General features: G+C 47.3%; 1 protein-coding gene across 5 annotated transcripts; it reads right to left on the bottom strand.

Moving 5' to 3' along the window:
• Positions 1–4,764: 4,764 nt before the first annotated feature.
• On the bottom strand, positions 4,765–22,814 carry LOC109685058 (zinc finger and SCAN domain-containing protein 25). 5 transcript variants are annotated; one of them, XM_020161735.2, is made up of 6 exons: positions 22,640–22,814; positions 19,330–19,765; positions 18,068–18,263; positions 17,441–17,532; positions 15,692–15,815; positions 4,765–12,959 (listed from the first exon to the last, which is right to left on the bottom strand). In XM_020161735.2, exons 2-6 carry the CDS (start codon positions 19,714–19,716, stop codon positions 12,130–12,132), a joined length of 1,629 nt encoding a protein of 542 aa, XP_020017324.2. In that variant the 5' UTR covers positions 19,717–19,765; positions 22,640–22,814; the 3' UTR covers positions 4,765–12,129. The 5 variants fall into 5 exon arrangements, with proteins under 5 accessions (XP_020017324.2, XP_073931679.1, XP_073931680.1 ...); XM_074075580.1 differs by having other exon boundaries at positions 12,754–12,988; XM_074075578.1 differs by lacking the exon at positions 18,068–18,263 and having other exon boundaries at positions 19,326–19,765.
• Between the last annotated feature and the right edge of the window lie 828 nt (positions 22,815–23,642).

Below are 23,642 nucleotides of genomic sequence, written 5' to 3'. Positions count from 1 at the left end.
TGATTTCAGATCTTATTTTTATTATTTCTCTCTTTCTATTTGTTTTGGGATTTGCTTGTTCTTGTTTTTCTAGGAGTTTGAGATGTATCATTAGGTCATTGATTTGGGATCTTTCAGTCTTTTTAATATATGCACTCATGGCTATAAACTTTCCTCTCAGGACTGCCTTTGCTGTGTCCCATAGGTTCTGGTATGTTGTGTTTTCATTTTCATTGACTTCCAGGAACTTTTTAATTTCCTCTTTTATTTCATCAATGACCCGTTGTTCATTAAGCAGTAAGTTATTCAGTTTCCAGCTCTTTGCATGTTTTTTTGTCTTTACTTTTGTTGTTGAGTTCTAGTTTTATTGCATTGTGATCAGATAGAATGCATGGTATAATTTCTGTTTTCTTATATTTGCTGAGACTTGCTTTGTGCCCTAGGATATGATCTATTTTGGAGAAGGTTCCATGGGCTGCTGAGAAGAACGTATATTGTGTAGAAGTTGGATGAAATGTTCTGTATACATCAACTAGGTCCATTTGATTTATTGTATATTTTAGATTTAGGATTTCATTGTTGATTTTTTGTTTGGATGACCTATCTATTGATGATAATGGGGTGTTAAAGTCTCTCACAACCACTGTATTGGAGTTAATATATGCTTTTAGGTCCTTCAGGGTATGTTTGATGAAATTTGGTGCATTGACTGGGTCTCCATTTAGCTTCAGGTTGTCTTATGTTTGCATATGGTGACACAGCTTTCTGTTGCATTCTCAGCTGTGTAAAAATGAGGGTCAACAAGAATTAGAGATGACTGTCTTGTTTTTTAGTTCAATGCAGATTTTTCATGAGCAAATATTAATTGTGCAAAGTAATGGGTTTCAGCAGACATGATGACACACATGTAATCCCAGCACTTGGAATGTTGAGGTAGGAGAATCATGAGTTCGAGACCATAGGATGGGACCATGGGATACATAGTAAGTCTGAGGCATCCAGTGCTCCACAATGACTTTCACTGTGACACCCTCACACTTTGATTATATTCAGCCCTTTATCCTGCCCTTCCAGTTTTCAAACACTTCATAGTATCTTCATGGTCAACAAACAACCACTACATCATGGCAGTTCAAGAACCTTCTTGAGTAAACACAGTTTGCAACACACTGTTATCTTTTTATGTATAGAAGGCAGTAATATTTTCAAAGTTATATAAACAATATTATATTTTTTTAAATGTCAAAACATCCCAAAGGAATTCGTACATTTAAACCAATTTGCACCAAATTTCTAATTTTGGTCCTTTTGGAAAAATAGAAAAATCTACCCAAAAATTTAGTGAATTTCACATAATGGGAATTGGTGGCTCAAGACTATAGGTGACTGCTAGATAAGGGATAATATACCATGGCTCTTTTTCTCCCTGAGGACCTTCATGTCAGCTCCTAGGAAGAAAAGATATAAATCCAGGCCTTTCACTCTTCACTGAGTATTCATTGTCTACTGGGTACCTATTTTTCTTTTATTTTTTTTCAATGCTAACCATCTAGCCCAGGGCCCCCAGCAAGCTAGGGAGTCTACTCCTGAGCCATGCCCCCAACCCTATTGCGAGCTTTCAAAGACCTTATAGAGAAAGAACAAAAGTTGCAACTGGCTGTCCTGATCCCTCCCACTAAGGGAAGGTGAATCTCAAACCTCAGCAAAACCTCATTGTCATGTAGACTTTGTGGCAGGCTCAGGCCTGAGCAGGCTGCCTGAGGAAGCACCACCAGGCCCCCGTTCTGAGATTCCACCTCAATAGTTCTGATTCTGCTGTGTGAGAAAGACCACGCTCCACGCACGTTATCTCTAGCACAGCTCCTTTGTTTTCTACACCTTGCACTGGGGCTTCGCTCTGAGCAGAAAGCAGGTTCAGGCCTTCCAATGTGTGCTTCTTACAACTACCCCACCTAATTCACAGCAGGTATTATCCTGAGTGCTAGAAGCAAATGCCCCACTGGGGAGACATGTGGCAAGTGTCTAGACCCGTCTTTATTGTCACAACTGTGAGGTGCTCCTGGAATCCAGTAGACACCAGGGACACTGCTGCAAGTCCTATCATCTGTAGTACACATGACAGCCAGGACAGCCCCCAAAGAACTATCTGGCACAAAACAGCAAGTGTCAATCATGAGAAATCCTGGCAGAGTTTAAAAGAGGAAGAGGGTTCCAGACAAACATGTCACTGCCACTCATCCAACTCCCTCAGAAGTGATTAACACCAACCTGTTTTACAGGATAGAGGAAAGGACTTCACACTACCCTATTTAAAAAAAAAAAAAAGCCTCAGCTGGGATAAAGCAGGTTTTGGAGGCTTTAAGGATAATCAGCCTGCAGACAATACTCAGGACACATATTTGGAGGAGGATCAGAATTCCTGGATAAAATTGTTCCCCAGAACAGACCTCAGGCACTTACCTGGCTCCACCGGCACCCTCAAAGGTCACACCTGTGAGAACTACAGCCTTTCCCTTTCAGGTCCATGAACCCTCCCTCATCACCCAGGATCAAAGTCTATGCAGCCAGATTCTGAAGACGCACAGCACAGGAGTGAGGACACCTGACCCTACACCGTGAGGGCTACGTAGGTGACCAACTGTCCACTTTGCACTGAGAGTCCCAGTTGACACCACTGTCCTCCTATAAACACCACCATTCCTTTCACCCTCAAAAGAGGCAGGAAGTGCCAGTGGCTGGTGGCCCACACCTGTAATCCTAACTACTCAGGAGGCAGAGATTAGGAGGATCATGGTTCAAAGCCAGCCCAGGTAAATTGGTCATGAAACCCTTATCTCAAAAATACCTAACACCAAAAAGGGCTGGTGGAGTGGCTCCAGGTGTAGGATAGGGGGGACAAGACGTGTATAAGGTGGGCAAGGGCGTCTAGTTGAACCAGAAAGCAAAGAGAGTGATTGACTGGGGTTAGGTCAGAAGCAATGAGGAGCCAAATGGAAGAGGCTCCAACTGGCCAAAGATGAAATATTTTGAGAATTAAATTAGAACTGCATAGATGGACATCAAACACTTAAATTCATGGATTTTTAAATATTTAGCATTTTAAAATATTTAGGATTTTTAAATAATCTGTCACATAGGACTGGGGATGCAGCTAGGAGGTAAAGCACCCACAGTGTGCAGAGGCCCTGGCTTGATTCCCAGTTCCACAAATGAAAAGAATTGATGGTCTTACAGGAAGCAAAGCAAGCAGTTTGTCATCATAAATCAAGGGAGGACTAGGAAGTCATCCTGCCTTTCCTATGTGAACGGAATCTAAGCTAACCTAGTGAAGGAAGGGAAATTTTTGTTTTCTTGTTTTGTGTGTGTGGGACTGGGGTTTGAAGTCAGGACTTCACACATACAAAGCAGGCATTCTACCACTTGAGCCACACCTCCAGTCCATTTTGCTTTGGTTATTTTGGAGATGGGGGTCTCTCCAACTGTTTGCCAGGACTGGCCTCGAACCAAGGTCCTCCTGATCTCAGCCTCCCAAGTAGCTAGGATTATAGGTGTGGGCCACTGGCACCTGGCCTTGAGAAATTTCTTAAAGAAATATCCAACTACTAAGTAGTGAAGCTTTTATCAGACTGATGAAATATATGGATCTATGCTCCTAACATCATGTAAAGAGAAATAACTGGACATGCCACCTTTGTAATGTGTTCTTCCCAAAATGTGAAAGATAAATAAATCTGGTCAGAGCTCTAGAACAGCAAGTTTTCAGTGAATCAATGCTAAATAACTTTAAACCCTGTTATGAATAAACAAACAAGTCAGAATATAAATAACCCTATATGATAATCCAGTTTTTCGGTTAACAAATTTTAAGAAAATAAAGATAGGAACTATGGAATCTGAGGTTTAGAAGACAAGCAAACAAATTATATTTTGAAAAGGATGTAACAGGTTACTCCAGAGGCACCTGCACGTCCATGTTTATTGCGGCACTATTCACAATAGCCAAGTTATGGAAACAGCCAAGATGCCCCACCACTGACGAATGGATTAAGAAAATGTGGTATCTATACACAATGGAATTTTATGCAGCCATGAAGAAGAACGAAATGTTATCATTTGCTGGTAAATGGATGGAATTGGAGAACATCATTCTGAGTGAGGTTAGCCTGGCCCAAAAGACCAACAATCGTATGTTCTCCCTCATATGTGGACATTAGATCAAGGGCAAACACAACAAGGGGATTGGACTTTGATCACATGATAAAAGCGAGAGCACACAAGGGAGGGGTGAGGATAGGTAAGACACCTAAAAAACTAGATAGCATTTGTTGCCCTTAATGCAGAGAAACTAAAGCAGATACCTTAAAGCAACTGAGGCCAATAGGAAAAGGGGACCAGGAACTAGAGAAAAGTTTAGATCAAAAAGAATTAACCTAGAAGGTAACACCCACGCACAGGAAATCAATGTGAGTCAATGCCCTGTATAGCTATGCTTATCTCAACCAGCAAAACCCCTTGTTCCTTCCTGTTATTGCTTATACTCTCTCTACAACAAAATTAGAAATAAGGGCAAAATAGTTTCTGCTGGGTATTGATGGGAGGGAGAGGGAGGGGGCGGAGGGGGTGGTAAGGGAGGGGGTGGGGGCAGGGGGGAGAAATGACCCAAGCCTTGTATGCACATATGAATAATAAAAGAAAAATGAAAAAAAAAAAGAAAAGGATGTAAATTGGATATTTTCACATTATAGAATTGTTTGGGTTTTTAGGTATGTACGTGTTATGGATATGTGTTTGGGGTTTTTTTTTTTCTTTTTGCTTGGTTGCTTGGGTTTGAACTCAGAGCTTTACAGTTGCTAGACAGGTGCTCTACCCCTTGAACCATGACTCCAGCCGGGTTTTTGGTTTTTTGTTTTTTTTTTGAGTCCCTAGATCACTTGCCTAGCATGCAAGTTTTGTGTTAATTCCCAGTGCCAATCATGAAAAAATGTATCACGCTGTACTCCATAAATTTGTACAACCAATTAAAATACACTACGTATTTGTTCAGAGAATGCACTGGAGGGCCGCAGACGGTCTGTGAGCCACTGACCTTCAGGAGGGAGCAGTGGAGAAGGCAGGGATGGAAGGTGGTAAAAGCACCATCAGACCACACAAGTGACTTTGGAGAAACGAAGGGAAGAAGCCCTCACACTTGATCATGGGGTGACGCTTTCACTCTCGCCTTCCCCACCTGTCTCTTAAAACTTCATATTCTCAGTTCACAGGAACTAGGAGTCTGTGAGGCACGCTCAACACGTCCAAAGCTGCAGACTTTGAAGATGGTGAGTGGAGATGGGGCTGGAGGATGAGGCCAGCAGAGAGCTAGCATGTGTTGTGATTCACACAGAGCCACCACAGATCTGATGTTCTCCTGTGGCTCCATCTCTCTGGTTTAATGCTAGTTCAATATTCAACAAAGACCTCAGATGACCCCATAAACCTTAGGAAGTTCAAATTCAAATCACACTATTTCAGGTTGAGATGTGAGCACAGGAGCACAGTGTTAAGGATGGCTCTAATTGTCCCAAAGACAGTCACTTGCACACTCAGAAAACGTGTTTTCCAAAGAAAAGGCTCTATAGAAGCTTCCTGAGACACAGCAGGCTCAGACCCATTACGTTATCTGGGAAACTTTAATTAATAGACCTCAGTTCTGGTGAAGTTGCTCCAGCAACCACAGAAGTCAGATACTTTTCAAATACTTTTCAAAAAGCAGGCACAGGCTGTGTAGCTTTCTGTTAGTACTATGGTGGGCTGGTAAAAATGGGCTCTCTCTCTCTCTCTCTCTCTCTCTCTCTCTCCCCCCCTCCCCCTCCCCCTCTCCATTTTGCACAACGAATTCCATCCACATGAAAATATAACGTTCTTGACTCAGGTTATACTGTGTGTGTGTGTGTGTGTGTGTGTGTGTGTGTGTGTGTGTACATATATATAACATGGAAGTGTCACAATGAGGCTCTCTGTACAGCTATCTTCAACAAACAAAAATTTTTTTTTTTTTTTTTTTTTCCAAAAACAGAGACCAGGAAGGCGAAACAGGTCCTGTCTGGGGTTTGGTACCAGTGGGAAGAGGGGAGGATATAAGGAAAGGGTGTAGGAGGATGAATGTGGTGGAATATTATGCACTCATGTATGTAAACGGAAAAATGAGACCTGCTGAAACTTCCAGGAATGGGGGGAGTGGGGAATAAAGAAGAATGATGGAGGGGGAATTTAACAATGATATATTATAAGACCTTTTTTAAGTGTCATAATGTACCACAGTATGGCAATAATGTAATTTTAAAAAGAGAAAAGATAAAGCTCTTTGGTAACAGCGAATACATGAATACCACAACATATGTTATTACTGTAACTTTGGTGGGTAGCTCCACTTTTAATGTGACAAAAGCATTTAAAATAGCTCTAAGCTTATGCTATTGGGCACATAGAATCTAAGTTTTGACAGTAAGAGCACAAAGGGGAATGTGTGGAGCAACTGAACTTAAGTTATAATCAGTTTAAAACAGTGTTACTAATTTAGGATGTTTTGTGTAATTCCCATAGGAGATGCAATGAAAATATTGATAGAACAGACCAAGAGGCAATGAGATAGCTATCAAAACATGTCACTACAAAATATCAACAAAATACAAAGCAAGACAGTGAGGGAAGAAGGAGGGAACAGAAAAAAAACAATCAAGTCATCAGAAATGTAGAAGACAAATAACAAAATTGAAGTTGTAACTTCTCTATCAGTAATTAATTTTAAGTGGATTAAACTCCCAAAGCAAGATACTGAAGACTTAGTCCCATATCCTAAGTGAATGACTTGACAACAAAAACCACATGATCACCTCAACCAATGCAGAAAAATCCTTTGGCAAAACTCAACATCCCTTCATGCAAAAAGCCTTGAAGAAACTAGGAGTAGAAGGAATACACCTCAACATAACAAAGGCTGTAGATGACAAGCCTACTGCCACCATCATCCTAAATGGGGAAAAACGGAAACCATTCCCTGTAAACTCAGGAACGAGACAAGGGTGTCCACTCTCTCCACTCTTATTAAACACCGTAGTGCCAGCATTCATAGTCAGAGCAATATGGCAAGAGAAAGAATATGAAAAAGGATGCAAACAGAAGAGGAAGTCGAGTCACCCCATCTGCTGACAACATGCTCCTATGCTTAAAGAACCTTCCACCAAAGACTCTTAGTTCTGATAACTCAGCAATGTAGCAAGATGCAAAATCCATATTTAAAAATCACTAGCTTTTCTACATACCAACAATAACAGAGTGAGAAAGAAATCAGGAAAACAATCCTATTCTCTAATAACCTCAAAGAAAATTAAATACTTGGGCTGGAGGCATGGCTCACGAGCACAAAGCCCTGAGTGTGAATCCCAGTACTGCCAAAAATAAATAAATACCTAGGAATAAACCTAATTTAGGTGGAAGACCTCTACAATGAAAACTCTAAACCACTGAAGAAAGAGATCGAAGAAGACTGCAGAAGAGGGAAAGAGCTTCCATCGTCAGGGACTGGCAGAATCAACACTGTGAAAACAGCTATATTACCAAAAGCTATGTACAGATTCGATACAATACCCATGAAAAACCCAATGTCATTCTTCAAAGAAATAAAAACAAACATTCCAAAAAACCATATGGAAGCAAAAAAGACCCCCAAATAGCCAAAGTAATTGTAAGCAAAGAGAGCAACAGTAGAGGTATCACAATCTCTGACCTCAAATTATACAACGAAGCCATAGTAACAAAGACCACATGGTACTTGTACAAAAACAGACACATCAACCAATGGAACAGAATACCCAGAAATAAAACCACGCAGCTTACAGCCATCTGGCTCTTCACAAAGATGCCAAAAACATACTTTGAAGAAAAGATGGCCTCTTCAACAAACAGTACTAGGAAAACTGGACATTCACATGCAGCACGCTGAAACTAGACCAAGCTCTCACTCTCAACAAAAAATCAACTCAAAAGGAGCTGATGACCTTAATGTAAGACCTGAAACTCTGAAGCTACTAGAGGGAAACATACAGAAATCACTTTAAAACATCAACATGGACAAGTATTTCTTGACCAGCATTCCAACAGCTCAGGAACTAACAGCAAGAATTGACAAATGGGATTGCATCAAACTAAAAAAGATTCTGTACATCAAAGGGGACAATTATCAGGGTGATGAGACCACCTACAACATTGGAGAGAATTTTTGCAAGCTATTCATCTGACAAGGGATTAATAGCCACAAAATAGAAAGAGCTCAGAAAATTAACCACCAAAAGAATAAATAATCCAATCAGCAAATGGGCAGACGAACTGAGCAGTTTGTAAAAGCAGCATTATGAATGGCCAATAAACACATGAAGAAAGGGTGGGCACGGTGGCTCACACCTTTAATGCTTGGGAGGCTTGAGATCAGGAGGATCCCAGTTCAAGACCAGCCCAGGCAAATAGTTCCTGAAACCCCATCTCCAAAATAACCAGAGCAAAATGGACTGCAGATGTGTCTCAAGTGGTAGAGCGCCTGCTTTGTAACCATGAAGCCCTGAGACCCACCCAATAAAAAAAAAAAAGGTCAATAAACACACGAAGAAACGCCCAACATCCTTATCCATAAGGAAAATGCAAATCAAAATGACAGAGATTCCACCCATCTCACCCCAGTCAGAATGGCAGTGAAGGGGTAGAGCACTCGCCCAGCAAGTTGTGAGGTCCTGAGTTCAAACACCAGCATGGCAAAAGAAGGAAAGAAAAAGAAAACAAACAAGCTGGACATGGCAACTCATGTCTCTAATCCTAGCTACTTGAGGTGTAGACCAGGAGGATCATGTGTCAGCCAGGGTACAAAGTTCGGGAGATGGCATCTCAACCAATAAAAGCCTGGGGGAGGAGGGTTGCAGGAAGCTTAAGAAAAAGGATCAGTCCAGGTCATCATGGGCGTAAGGTGAGACCCTATCCAAAAAATAAATAAAGCAAAAAAGGGATAGGGGCCTGGCTCAAATGGCAGAGTGCCTGCCTAGAAAGCGCAGAGCCCTGAATTCAAATCCCAGTACCACAAAAAAAAAAAAAAAAAAGAATGAGGACTAGGCACCATGGCTCACACCTGCAATCCCAGCTACTCAAGAGGCAGAGATCAGGAGGACTGTGTCCAAAGTCAGCCCAGGCAAACAGGTCCCGAGACCCTATCTTGAAAAACCCTTCACAAAAAAGGGCTGGTGGAGTGGCTCAAGGAGAATGCCCTGAGTTCAAACCCCAGTACCACAAAAAAAAAAAAAAAGAGAGGGAGGGAGAAAGGAAACCACACAAATGCTATCAAGCACGGGTTGGGGAAAGACACCTCATTCACTGTGAGTGGGAATGTAAATTAGTGCAGTCACTATAGAAATCACTTGTGGAAGTTTTGCAAAAAACTAAAAGTATAACTACCATATGATTCTGCTCTACCCCTCTTGGGTGAGTCAACTTACAAAAGAGACACCTACACACCCATGTTTGTTGTGACACGCTCACAATAGCCAAGCAACGGAACCAAGCTAAGTACCCATCAGTCAATGGATAAAGAAAAAGTGGTACATGTGTATAATGGATTACTCAGTCGTGAAGAACAAAATGTCATTTGTAGGAAAATGGATAGAACTGGAGATCACGAGGCTGAGTGCAATAAGCCAAGTTCAGAAAGACAAATACCATGTCTTTGCTCATATACAGAATCTAGAGCTAAGAAATAACAGTAATGATATGACATGATTCAAAAGGACTGCTTGGGGAAAAGCAGAGGGCGGGGGAAGGGAAAGGAGAGGGTGACAGGATAGGTATGATTGAAGTGTATTTCATATATGTGTGGGTATATATATATGTATGCATGTGTCCATGTAAACAGCATAATGAAGCCCACTAAAAACTATTAAAAAGGGGACAGGAGCAGAGGTTAAGAGAGATTGAGGAGTGAGTTTGATCAAAGTACTACATATGCACATATGGGTACATAACAATGAAACCCCTTCGTACAATTAATTTACGCCAGTAAAAAATAAAGAATAGAAAAATACAGAATAAAATATCTTATCATTTGAAGAGATTATCAAAAAGCAAGGCTACAATGATTCCATGGGGAAAACTCCCTTTTAATGCAGGTTTTTTGGAGAACTGTCCATAAGCTTCAGCCTCACAGCAGACAAGGAAGGGGCCAAGTGGCAGGAAGACAAGGCTCAGCCCAACTGGAGGGTCTCTTGAGAGATCTCAACGTGCTCAAAAACCAGAGGCCTGTTTGACTGCATGCATGATGGAAGCCTATTCAAAGTCCAATTCAGGTAAACACACAGAACATTGACACAGCAGCCTCCATGGTCCCTGCCTGGCTTTGGGATACAGACTTCCTGGGACCTGCTGGGAAGGCCACAGGTCAGAAACTTCCCATTGCATTTGCCTGGTCAGGGTCCATAGCCTTGCCTAACTTGTCGGAGAACAGGAAAAAAGAAAAAAAAAAAAAAAAAAAAGGTAATTTTGCACAAGGAATTCAGCACTGGAGGAGCCCGTGTGGATGTCTCAGTCACACGTGAGCTTCGGTTAGGGCAACCTCCTGGGCACAGCTGAGGGACTAGGAAGGACATGTCATGGCTGCCTGCCAAGACACAGGTGATAAAACCATGTATTTCAAAGCAGACTGCGAAGAACAACTGTGCTAGTGATCACCATGTGTTGTGTTTACAGTGCAACCTGGGGGGTGGAGAACTCAGGAAAAGGACATTAGGAGGCACCAAAAGACAAACCACATCTGCAACTATCACAGTACACAGCCAACAAAAGATGAAGTTATTCAGCAGCCAGCGTTCAAAGGCATGGTGTACACTTACATAGTGCAGTCCATCATGCTGGTTAGTTTCCAGACTTTTACCAGCAAGAAAACCCTTTAGTGATTGCAAATAAACAGAAGAAAACAAAAATACAGTTACAGGTACTGCCGTTTCCCATTTTTAAAGAGAGGTATTTTTTATGCCTACTAATCTCTCCATTTTCCTGAATGAGCATGCGTGCGAAACAGGTCACTACCACCTTGTCATCCCAGCTGGTTTCCAGGAACCAGTGTCTCAGATGACAAGGGTCAGACACACCGAAGACAGACAATTCGTTGACAAGAGGCACATGGTGAATGTGATTCAGAGGAAGCAGCTGACAGGACCGAGAACACCTGGCCAGGCCCAGAGGACATGTGCAGCAGCATCTGACGTTCTGAAGATGAAGGACGGTGCCCAAGACGTGAGGTCACTGGAGTCAGGGATTTCCCCTCTTCTACACACTGATGTATCTCAAGCACCCAGAAAGTTCCCTGCACTCTGCAGGGCCTCAGCAAATAGTAATGGAATGAATCAGACAAGAACATAGAGAACAGCATTTTATACACTGCAAAGTGCCATCAAATACAGGGCATCAACGCCAGCTCCTCTTTCAGTCATTTGAGCAGATCTCTTTACAGAACTGAATATTTTTTAAAAATATTCTGTTTACTCAGTGATCAATTCCAAAACTGATCCCTACCCACTGTTGTTATAGTGCAAGGAACAATGGAGTAGGCAAAGTTTACAGATGAGGACAGAATGCTGCAGTCAGAGACAGAGGCGGCTACCAAAAAGCAGAATAAACCAAGCTGCCTGAAAAGCCCCCGGCAGTGTGGAGCAGGGCAGGCTGGCAACGGGAGGTGACAAGATTCTCCTGCGTGGCACTTACCAAGGCTCCCTTGCCTCGTTCACCACTGAGTTCTTGGTGCCAGGAGCATAGCAGGTGCTCAATAAATACCTGTGAAATGGAAAAGAGAATGGGGGGAGAGGAGTCTGACTTAATGATCTCTTGGGCATCTCACTGCAGTAAAACACCATAGCTAAACTGAAGCTCCGGGCAGGTGTCCCTAGAAATGCTGATGGCAACTACCCGCCCTGACCTCACCCAAGCCCACGCCTGACTTTGGGAAGGCGTGTGCCTGCCATCACTGCTGTGCACCCCCAGGCCCTGCAGGATGACTGATGATGGGTGGATGGTTGATGGATGGGTGGATGGTTGATGGATGGGTGGATGGACGGATGGATCCCAGCCCTGGCGGCCTCGCCTTCACTGCTGTGTGGGCTCTGAGCGGTGCTGGGTCTTCTGGTGGCGGTTGAGGATGGACCTCTGGTTGAAGCTGCGCCCGCAGGCCGCACAGTGATAAGGCTTCTCTCCTGTGTGGATGCGCTGGTGACGCACCAGCCGCTCTCCCTTGCTGAAGCGCTTCCCGCACACCTGGCAGCCGTAGGGCTTCTCGCCGGTGTGCGCACGCCGGTGCACCGCCAGGTTGGCGTTCCTGCTGAAGCTCTTGCCGCACTCGCACGTGTAGGGCTTCTCACCGGTATGCGTCCTGCGGTGCACCTGCAGGTGCTGCCGGCGGCTGAAGCTCTTCCAGCAGTCCGCGCACTTGTAGGGCTTCTCGCCGGTGTGGCTGCGCTGGTGCACTTCCAGGTGGTGCCTCTGGCTGAAGGTCTTCCAGCACTCGCCGCACACGTACGGCCGCTTGCCCAGGTGTGTCCTCTGGTGCTTGGTGAGGTACTCCCGCAGCGTGAAGCCCTTCCCGCACTCCACGCAGCCGAATGCCTTCTCCTCCTCGTGGGTCCGCTGGTGCCGCACGAGGTTTGAGCTGCGGCTGAAGCCTTTCCCGCACTCGGGGCACTGGAAGGGCTTCCAGAAGGAGCTGTGCGTGCCTAGCTCATCCACCACCGCTGCGGCGGGCAGGGGAGCGGGGAGCCCGGGCAGGTCACCCCCGGAGCCCCCGGACTCCTGCTCACAGCCCCGGTCGGGCCCAGGACCCTGGACAGCGGCTTCTGCCAGCCGCTCAGGGGTCAGCCCAGCAAACGTCCCTTTAAGGTCCTCCTGCTGGGGCTTTGCCTCTTTGTCCTTGTTCCCAGTGCCTGCAGGACAAAGGAGACCAACGCTGATTCTGTGAGGGCCACAGAGGGAAAAGTACAGGTTAGACAGCTGCGACCACGGCTGTCCATGAACGCCTATCTTTCTTCCCTTGACCAAAGACCTCAACACTTTCCACTTGCACCCACCCACTACGTCTTCCTGCATCCGGCCCTTCTATGGAAGTCTGCAGATGTTCATGCCCGGCCACTGGACTGTCTGCTAATGTAGACTTATTTCAAAGTCTAACTCGGTGATTTCCTCCAAGAAACACCTGGTTCTTCTCTCCCCTTCCCCGCTCCCTTTCTGCACTCCTGCACTCAGCTCACTGTGCACTTGGGAACATGACACGTTGCTGCAAAGGGTAAGGTCCCTTTCATCCGAGTTCTGACTCCCTGAATAAATAAATGCACCCAACTATGGGGAACACGGTGCAGTTTTCCACACCACACACCTCTCAGCTCCTGGCCCTCACACGCTGCTCCCTCCCTCCTCCTGCCCAGTGTCCCTCATCTGGGTTCCCAGGAGCTTGGCAGGGCTGCACAGGGACAGGTTTGCCGGCTGCCAGCTGAATGAATGAGCCCGGTCTGTCTCAGGGGCTCTGGATGCTGACCACCTCTGTGCTGGCACAGCTATCAGGACTGAAGTGACAGTGAATGTCACCGCACCACCCCAGCTTGACCCTTCCATCCTCACTCTCATCCCTCCATGCTCTCTCGAAACTAAGAGGACAGTGTTTATAGAGAAGGGGAAGGGAAGGAAGAAAACAGAGGAGAAAAGGTCCAGGGGTGCAAAGAGAGCAAAAGAGACCAAACAGAGAAACAAGTGGAGACTCCTTTCAGGTGAGACCATCAGAAGACAGAAAGAAGAGCAGGGTGTGGTGGCAGATGCAGCCCTCAGGAGGCTGAGGCGAGGGGACTTTGAGGTTGAGGCCAGCCCCGGCTATACCTTTCTTCTGCTAAAAGAAAGGAAGGAAGGGGATGGGAGGAAAGAAAGAGGGACTGATGTTATATTCCTCTAACTGATCAAATACAAGGTACACAGCTATTACCTCTGATTTACAAATCAGAAATGTACAGCTCCAAGAACTGCCGTGAGCACGAGTAATCAACAGGTCAGCACCGGAAGCCCCTCCGTGATTACACCCAGCCCCAGGATGCAATGCCCACACTCTTCCTTGTTCAGAACCTCTTAGACACCACGTAACTGCCTCACATAGGTTCTGGCTTCTCGGGCTCCATTTACCACGTGCTGCTCTGTTTAGCTGAGGTCTGTTCTTTCCAGGGCTGTGTTACTACACTCCACGCAAGCCATTTGTCAAGTTCACTGAGGTTCGTTTGGGTCATTTCGGTTTAGAGGAGCCATGAATAGGAAAATTAAAGCCCAATGTATGAACCTCCTGGGGAAATGGGCATACATACTGGATGCTAACTGTATGGAACTTATATTTCTTTTCTTAGGTGGAGTTGTGACGCTGCATTACACTGAAAAGATCCCGGTGAGGACATTGGTGTTGAAGTACTTAAGAGTGACAGATGGAGAGGTCTCCAACTTCCAAATCATTCTGAAAACACAGACTTTCCAAATAAATATGTTAAATTTTAACATTTGCTAAAAAAGACTAAGGTATGCGCTCACTACACTAGTCTCGCCTTTCCTGTACATGCGAAAACTGTTCCAATGAACACTCAAAACACAAAGCTGAAAGGAAATGAGTACAATGAGGAGTCTCGGAGCGAAGGAAGATGCTGGTAGAGACGCGTCAGCGAAAAGAAAATGTGCTGGACAGTCAGAAACCTGGTTCTGAATGTCGGGTCGACTACCCAACAGCTGTTCGATCATGGAAAAAACTAATTCACCTCTCTGAGCCTTACATCCTTATTATTCAAAGTGGATCATCCCTTCAGGAAGATGCTGTACACACAGCAGATGTGCAGTGGTAGGTGGAGTGATTTTAGCCTTCAGACAGGCACCTGATTTCCAGCTACTTCCAGGGACCCTCCACTGGGATCTCAAACTCAACAAATGGAATTTCCTTCTCCCTGACCCTCAGGGAAACACCACCCTCCCTTTCGGACAGTAACGCCAACACTTCTTCCATCACTAGCCAGGACCTAAGACTCCTCCTTGGCCCTGCTCTTCCTCTCCTATGGCCAATCTGACTGATCCTTGCAAAATCTCAGTAAACCCCTTCCTGGCAGCAGCCTGGCTCCTGCTCTCAATGTTGACTGACCCATAAAAGAGTCAATAAAAATATCTAACACTACCAAGTTTGCCATGCTTCCACATATCTTCCATTCACCTTCACCATGCCATGTGCTATGAGCAGCCACTGGAAACCCTCGTGCTCCAGTCCCACCCACTCCCTGCTGCATCAAAAGCCACACCACGGGCCTGCATGTGGAGAGCGCTCACTGACTGTCTGCTGAGTGAAGGAGACCTAAGGACGCCCTGCTGTTTCCCTCTTGCTCTCAGCCGGAGCCCCTCACTCACAGACAGGCAGCAGGCAGTGCAACCTACAGCCAGTGTAACTACCCTGTGTTTTCTTGCTCCACTGCACGGCTCCTCTGACACAGGAATGCACTAAACTGACTCCTTCCACGCCCGCCCACCCACACTCTTCCCTTACCTGCCATGAAACCCTCTCCTCTGTCAGTAACACCAGGGCTAGGGCAAGGCCGCTGACCTATAGTTTCCAAACTCCTGTTTGTCACCTGCGGGGTAGAGGCAGTCTTACCTGGAGGGACCCCACATTCCTGGGTCTCCACATACTCCCCAAAGCAGTCGATCTGGGCTGGGGTCACATGCCTCCACTCCTCCTCGGGGAAGGCCAGGACCACGTCTTTAAATGGCCCCAACCCCTGAAACAACAGGAGGTTGCAATGGATGAAGAAGTCCCAAGAGCTGGGCACAGCAGCCCACGCCCACAACCCCACCTATTCAGGAGGCAAAGGCAGCAAAATCATGAGCTCCACCTCGGCCTGGATTACACAGCGAGGCCCTCTCAAAGCAAAATAAGACTGGCGGTGCAGCTCCAGTGGTTCAGTGCTTGCCTAGCACATATAAGACCTTGAGTTCAAAGCTCAGTGGTAGAGCATTTGCCCAGCATGCTCAAGCCCTGAATTCAATTCCCAGTACTGCAAAAAACATAGGGTAAACCCCAGTAATGCCAAAAAAAAAAAAAAAAAAAACAAATAAAAACAAAAGTTCTGGGGCATGACTCAAGAGGCCAGCGTGAGGCCCTGTGTTCAAGCTCCAGTACTGAAAAGAAAAAGTGCGGACAGTGCGAGAGCAAAGGCAGAGCAGAGCAGGACAGAAGGAGCCCACCACAGGCTGCCTCGGGAGCCAGCCACACACCTCCCGATGCACTTGCTTGGCCTCCACGGTGCGGCTCAGTCTGCCCCGGCCACCTCGGCAACCACTCACAGTCACAGTCACCTGCACTCCACTCAGCTTCAGAGCCTAGGAGCAGCTGCGCCGTGAGAACACTGCAGTTTTGTTTTCTCATTCACTCCACCATGAATAACCAGGATGGTGAAGGGGAATTCTGACCAAAAGTAACAAAAAACCAATGCCCTTCCTCACCCCCTCGAACCGTGTCCTCGGAAAACAGAATGCAAGATGGTGAGGGCATCGAGTCTTGCCCAAGTATGGCTTCCTGGGTCCAATTCATTTCTTTTTTTTTTTTTTTTTTTTTTTTGTCCAATAACCACTTTTCTTCTTCAAGGAACTCTGGCTGGCCTTGAACTTGAGATCTTCCTGTCTCAGCCTCTGGAGTAACTGGGATTATACGTGTCTACCACCATGCTCAGCTTTTTAAGAAGCCTTTAAGACTGGTCCCCCTTCAGAAAGGTGCCCCATTGGAAACCTACTTCCCTGGCATCGCCCTGTCTGTACATCACTATTCTGTGTGGCAGGGTGACAAATGTTCACAAGGCCCCAAGAGGGGAAAAGTGTGGGTCAGAGACACTGCTCAATGCCCTGGGAGCTCCATCTTGAGCCAAACACCTAAACACTGCTGTTTCCCAAGGAGGAGCCACAGACACAGCCACAAATGGTGTCTGTCTCCAGGTAACCACCACAGCAAGACACCTGTGGGGAGTCTCTCAGTAATGTCTCCCTCCTCACAAGGACACAGGAAGTACCAGCACATTGACCTGGGGCTTCAGCCAGGGGTGGCAGGACACACCTGTGATCCCAGCACTCAGGTGGTTGAGGCAGGAGGATCTTGAGTTCAAGGCCAGCCTGGACTCCATAATAAGCCCCTCAAAAAAAAAAAAGTATCTGGGACTTCAGGCCCAGGTGTAACTCAGTGTGGCTAAGGACTGGTCAGTGGCACAGTGGAGAAGGCAGCACAGTTGTGCCATCAGAACTAGAAAGGCAGAAGCTGCCTTGTGGATGGCACACTGCTGGACTGGAAACTGTGGGGAAGGGGAACCACAGCCCAAGCAGCATCAGCGTCTGTGACAGGGGAGTTCCGGCTCACCTGGGATCCCGCCGTAAGGAACCCAGCTGCCATCTCATGGTCTCTGGTGCTCACTGCCGGGAGGCCTGGACCCGTCTGAAGAACAGGCAGAGCTGAGCAGGGACAGAAATACAGAAGTGTCAGCACTGTCCACACTCAACCCACTCAACATGCCTACCACCCAACACACACACACAAGGTCAGGAAGCCACAGGCTCCAAACAGAATCACTGTGGGGCCACACTAGCCAACACACTAACCCAGCTAAGAAAGTCCCAGCCCTGTCCCTTCTGGTCACACTTGGGGATAACCCTTGTTGAGATACAGTAACTATAGAAAGTTACATCTGTGTATGACCTCTGTACCCACTTAACAAATATGCCCGTGTCAGCTGCGTAGCTCTGGTGGTTTCTAGAAGGGCTGTGGAGAGAAGAAATGGTAAGGGACCTGATTCCACGAATCCCTTCCAGAAACCAGAGCCAAGGTAGAGAAAACACTTTCGTGTTTCCTATTGAGGTTAAAGAATTCAAAATTACACCTTGCAGGTAAGGTAGTTTACCTGCGCTGGGTTTCTGAAGGATGGGGCTGGGGGAGTCACTGCAGAGCACAGCTTTCCAGGCCCTTCGGTCCTCACCATGGGCATCTTACCCTGCTCCTGGAAGGCCTGGGTCCCATCTCCAAGGTCCTGACTCAGCTGCTCCACAGTGCTGTGGCCCTGAACTCCTTCCCCGTGGGGCATCCCCCACTCGGGCTTGACCTCCACTGGCCCCAGGTGGACACCTGGCTCCCAGGCACCTCGGCCAAGAGCTGTCTCCTGATGTTCTCCCTGCACATGGCATGGCACCTGAGGACAGTTCCCAACACCAGTTAGAAGGAGGCTCAGTCAAGGCTATTATGAAGGAAGTTGAATTAAACCTAACAAGAGAACTAAGAAAACCATTCGGCTGCAGGGGAGAGGCGGAAAAAGCCACTGAGCTCTTCCCCGGGCAGAGAGGTGGTAGAAAGGAAGCTAAGCTCCTTGTGTTGAGCTCCAAGCACCTCAGATCTGACACACCATTTGACCAGAGCTGCTCTGCTGCCTCGACACCTACAAAACTTCACACAAATAACAGAGAGCCCAAAGGCTGTCTGTGGAGAAACTGAGTACAACACTCAGCACTAGAAAGCAAGTGTCCCAACTGCAGAAGCTGAAAGTAAATTAAAAACGCAGAGGCCAGAGTGTGCAGTGAGCTAGCTGGTGAGCAGCAAGTGCCGTGCAGAGGGAGGATGACAAGAGGCTCCTGGTGAGAATACACACACACAGGGCCTTTCCTGCTCCACTTTTAAGCCCCTGAGCTGGGGGCAGAAAAGAAATTGTCTCAGAACTCTTCTGGAGACAGGAAGTGGGGGGCCATGGCAAGGTGGGAGGCTGGACTACTGAAGGATTGGGACGTGGTCTCATTTCCCAGCAATCAGGCACTGTGTGACTATGGCACACAGGGATGGAAACATGGCCAGTTCGCAACAGCATCTGTGCTGCAAAGCCATGTCTGTGGTGTCATCAGAGAAGCAGCACAGAGTCATTTTAGGAGCCCAAGAATCTGATGTCCCAGACATAGAAACAGCACAGCTACAGCCCTGCACTCCCATGAACATCTCCCCCAGAGGGGGGCTGGGTCTCTGGGGGCCCTGCAAACAATTGCAACTGCCCTTGGGCCTGAGACTCACGAGGGAAACAGGTTTCTGCCCAAAGGCTCAGGCCCTCCCACATACCAGCATCTTCCCTGGGAATGGCTCCAGGAGGATATCAGGGAGCGTGGGAGCAGAGGAGGAAGGTGCTGCCCCTCGATCACTCCCCCTCCTTCCTCAGAGCCCTCCACTCTTCAGTTCCCACACCACCAGCAAGACCTGGATGCCCTCTTCTCACCCACCGCCTTGGCCTCCAGCGTGCTCCCTGTCAGGTCCTCCACCATGGCCACCAGGGCCTTGCCACTCTCCAGGCCGTGCTCCCGGATCCAAGCATAGAACTCCCGGGGCAGGATGGTCAGGAACTGCTCCAGCACGAGCAGCTCCAGGATCTGCTCCTTGGTGTGCAACTCGGGCCGCAGCCACTGGCGGCACAGCTCTTGGAGCTCCCTGAGGGCTTCCTGGGGACCTGCTGCCTCCTGGTAGCGGAACTGCCGAAACCTCAGGCGAAAAGTCTCGGGACTGGAGTCCTCCTGTGCCCTGCCCCATGGCAACTCCTGCTCCAGCTTCACCACGGGAACACCCACGTGCTGCCGGGGATCCTCGGCCATCGTGGGTCGCTCCTTCAGCATCTTCACGCTGCCTCCCAGGAGACAAATAACGGCAGCTGCATCAGTGACCCTTTGGGGAACACGACACACATGGAAGGTCAGTTCATCCCAGCTCTGTGTCTACTACCTCCACTAGAGGACGCGGAAGTGACCTGCTAGAGCAACAGGCTGAACAGGAGGCCGAAGGGCACGTCGGTCACTCAGTATTTGCAGAGCACAGCACAGAGAAAAAAGAAAGAATGGAGAAGGCTCAGCTCACGCCCACAAGATACCCATAAGATGACACTACGGTCAGGGAATAAAACACAGTGGTGACAATTAAGTCAATCACCAGGGCCACTCTTTCAACACTAAAGGAACCATACATTCAACACACATGCACAGTCATGCACCACGTAACAGCAGACAGCAAGTGTGTACGATGGTGGTTCTGTAAGATTAAAATGGGGGGCTGGGATGTAGCTCAGGGCTTGAGCGCTTGCCTAGCACGCACAGGGCCTGGGTTCCCTCCCCAGCCCTGGAAAACAAAACAATATTATAATGCAGCTCAGTACTTCCTGTCTTCTGGTGACACACAGCCACCCTAGCACACAGCATATACTGTGGAGCGCAACACAGCACTCATGTTTTGGTAACACTGGGGTGACCCACCTACTGCTGCCAGTTGTAAGAAAGTAGAGCACATAATCACGTGCGGTACGTTGTACTTGATGACAACAAGTGGCTGTGTTACTTCTTGGTAATGACAATAAATGACTAGGACACTGGCTGATGTGTTTAATATACTACAGTTTTAATTATTGTGTTACATGGTGTTTCTTCTGCTTACTAAAAACAAGAAAGTTCACTGTAAATGTCACACTCCAGGAGCCTTGTATATCTGTGTTGTCTCTTCAGCGCATCTCGAGCCCATGTCAAGTAACTGATCTATGCCACTATGCCTGTGTATATGCTATGGGGGTCACAACAGTGCATCATTAAACAACACATGACTATCCCTGTGTGCAGATGGACAGATATAGAGATGACTGATCGACAGATGATAGATAAATGACTGATAGATAGATGATAGATAGATGACAGACAGACAGATGATAGTAGAGATGATATAGATGACTGATAAATACAGATGACTGATAAATAGATGATAGATAGAAAGGATGGATGGATAATGGAGGACTAGAGATGATAGTGGATAAAGAATGGATAGATGCACAAAGATACATAGCTAGACAGATGGACAATAGACAGATAATAAGCAGATAGATGATGGATGGATAGATGACAAACAACAGACAGACAGACAGACAGACAGGTAGGTAGGTAGGTGGGTAGAGAGATACCCTCCCAGGCATGCAGAAACTAGTGGAAGAGAGACAAGGAGCTAACCCTCTTGAAACTCATACTAATTAATACAGCACACAGGGAAAAAAATCAAATGTAAGCAAGTAAGTAAAAATTGCAAGTGAGGAAAAGTTCTAGAAAGGAAATAAGCAGGGTGCTCTGGTAGTGGGGACAGTGGACTTGGAGAAGGCTTTGCTAGAGATATGATGCCTAGGCTGAGAACAAGCCAGTCAAAGCACATCCAGGCAAAAGCCTTGAGGCTAGAAATCATCCCTTGTGTTCGAGAGCAAACCAAAGCCCTGCACAGCCTCAGCAGAATGAGGGGCAGAGCTGCTGGAGACGAGCTGGCAGAACCTACGTTCCCCAGGACCTGGACCACAGCAAGAACTATGGCCCAGGACTGGTGTGTACTTCAGTGGTAGAGCGCAAGCCCAGCATGCCTGAGACCCTGGTTCAAGTCCCTGCACCACAAAAGAAAACAAAGAACTAGCGGCTTTATTCCTTTTCTTAATTTAGTAGGCAGCTACATCTTTCCAAAGTCTATAGAGGACAGATTAGAGCAGGAAAGAAGGGAAGTGGAACGTCCAGTGGTTCAAGCAAATGACAGGGGCTAAGATCAGGGTGGTGATAAAGAAGCAAATAAAATCAAGACAATTTGAGAGGTAAAACCAACAAACCTGCCGGTGGCTTGGATGTGATAGTGCTCAGCCTAAAGCCAATAAAGCAATACTGTATGTCCTGAATGTCTGTCTCCCAAAAGGCATGGTATACATAACACACGTGAAAAATTACATGAAAAAGCAGAAAGACGGCCAGGCACCACGGCTCATGCCTGTAATCCTAGCTACTCAGGAGGATCAAGGTTCAAAGCCCCCCAGAAAAATAGTTCGTGAGACCCTATCTCAAAAAAAAAAAAAATCACAAAAAAGGGCTATAGTGGAGTGGTTCAAGGTGTAGACCCTGGAAACCCCAGTACTGCAAAAAGAAAAAAAAAAAAAAAAAAGGCAAATAAAAGCCCCAGTATGCTGGAGGAAGAAGAGGTTCCCAGACCTATTCACCTCCATGAAGCAGAACTTAAGAGGAAAGCAACTGGGAAGGACCAGATCACCCCGACTAACCCACAGAATGGACAAGAGGCTCCCCCAAACTTCTGCTAAATACTCTAGTGGGTGTTTATGTATTCACCTATCCCCCTTAAACGGATTTTGGTTGGTTGGTTGTTTTTTGGGGAGTGGGGGGGACGGGGCAGGATCTCAATATGTAGCCCAGACTGGCCTCCAACTCGCGATCCTCCTGCCTCAGCCTCCCGAGTGCTGGGATTACAGGCGTGCCCCACCACGCCCGGCCCCGGCGGGCATCGCATCGTCTTCTCTCTTTTTTTTCACGACTTTCTAGCTCTTGCATTTGTCTGCCCCATTAATGCATGCGCTGCACCACAATGCACATGTTTACCCTGCAGGCAGGAGAGACCTCATTCGTCTCTCATCTCTGGCACTTTATAAAGACTGCCCCCTACGTTCTTTCTAGATCTCCTCGGGTTCTAGGACACCCCGGGTTAGGCCAAGCCCGGCCGGGCGGGATCAGCCGCGCTCGCTCCTACCTGAGTTCCGGCGGCGCAGCTGTCCACGCTGGGACCCGTTGTGCCTCGGTACCGCAGCGGTACCACGGTCCGGCCTACTCCACCTCAAACCCTAGTCCACCGCCCGCGCGGACCCGGCTATCACCCCGCCGTCCGGCACCTGCACGGGGCACACCCGTGCCCTCCGCGGACCGGAAGTGAGAGACGGACGCCGTCAGACAGGTGCACACGGCAAGGGCGCCGCTTCCGTTTCCTCTCTAGGATGCTTGGAGGTCTCGGAGGTGCGTCTCGGTGGTCACTAGGCCTCACCAGGCTCCTTATGAGGCGCTGACTTCCCCCTAGAGGTCATCAGGTTGAATTGCACCTCGGATCCTTTTGCACCTGCAAAGGATGCGGTGTGTCATGCAGTCCTGGACACAGCTCCTCCCCCTCTCAGAGGAGCGCCAATGTGTATTAGTGGGCAGAGAGTGATGAAAGAAGCCTTGGACAGTGTAGGTTCACCCATTAGGGTCCTGGATCCCAGGGTGGGAGTGGGGGAGTAATCAGAGAAGGCTTCGTGGAGGAGCAGGCACCTGTTTTAAAAGGTGGACCTAAAAAAATGAAAGGCATCAAGTAGGCATGGTGGCTCATGCCTGTAATCCTAGCTACTTGGACAGATAGGGAGGATCTTGGGTTCGATGCCAGCCAAGCAAAAAGTTCCCATCTCAACCAATAAAAGATGGGTGTGATGTCAGGTGCCTGTCATCCTAGCTACTGCCAGCGTAAATACAACCATTGTGATCCAGGCTGGCCTGGGCATATCTGAAAAATACCTTTAAAAAGGCAAAAAGGGATGGTGGAGTGACTCAAGTGATAAAGCTTCTCCCTAGCAAGCACAAGGCCCTGAGTTCAAACCCCAGCGCCACCAAAAAAGTATATATAGTGTAAGGATTGGTGACATTTCCACACCAACAGAAGCACTAGCTTCTGCACTAGCACAGCTTTTAGGAGGTGGAAAGTGGCGGAAAGACCAAAGGGTTAGAAA

Source organism: Castor canadensis, chromosome 6 (genome assembly GCF_047511655.1).
Source record: "Castor canadensis chromosome 6, mCasCan1.hap1v2, whole genome shotgun sequence".
In the NCBI taxonomy this organism is placed as follows: Eukaryota; Metazoa; Chordata; class Mammalia; order Rodentia; family Castoridae; genus Castor; species Castor canadensis.
The sequence above is the reverse complement of the archived record's forward strand: the minus strand, read 5'-3'. Positions and strand labels throughout refer to the sequence as shown.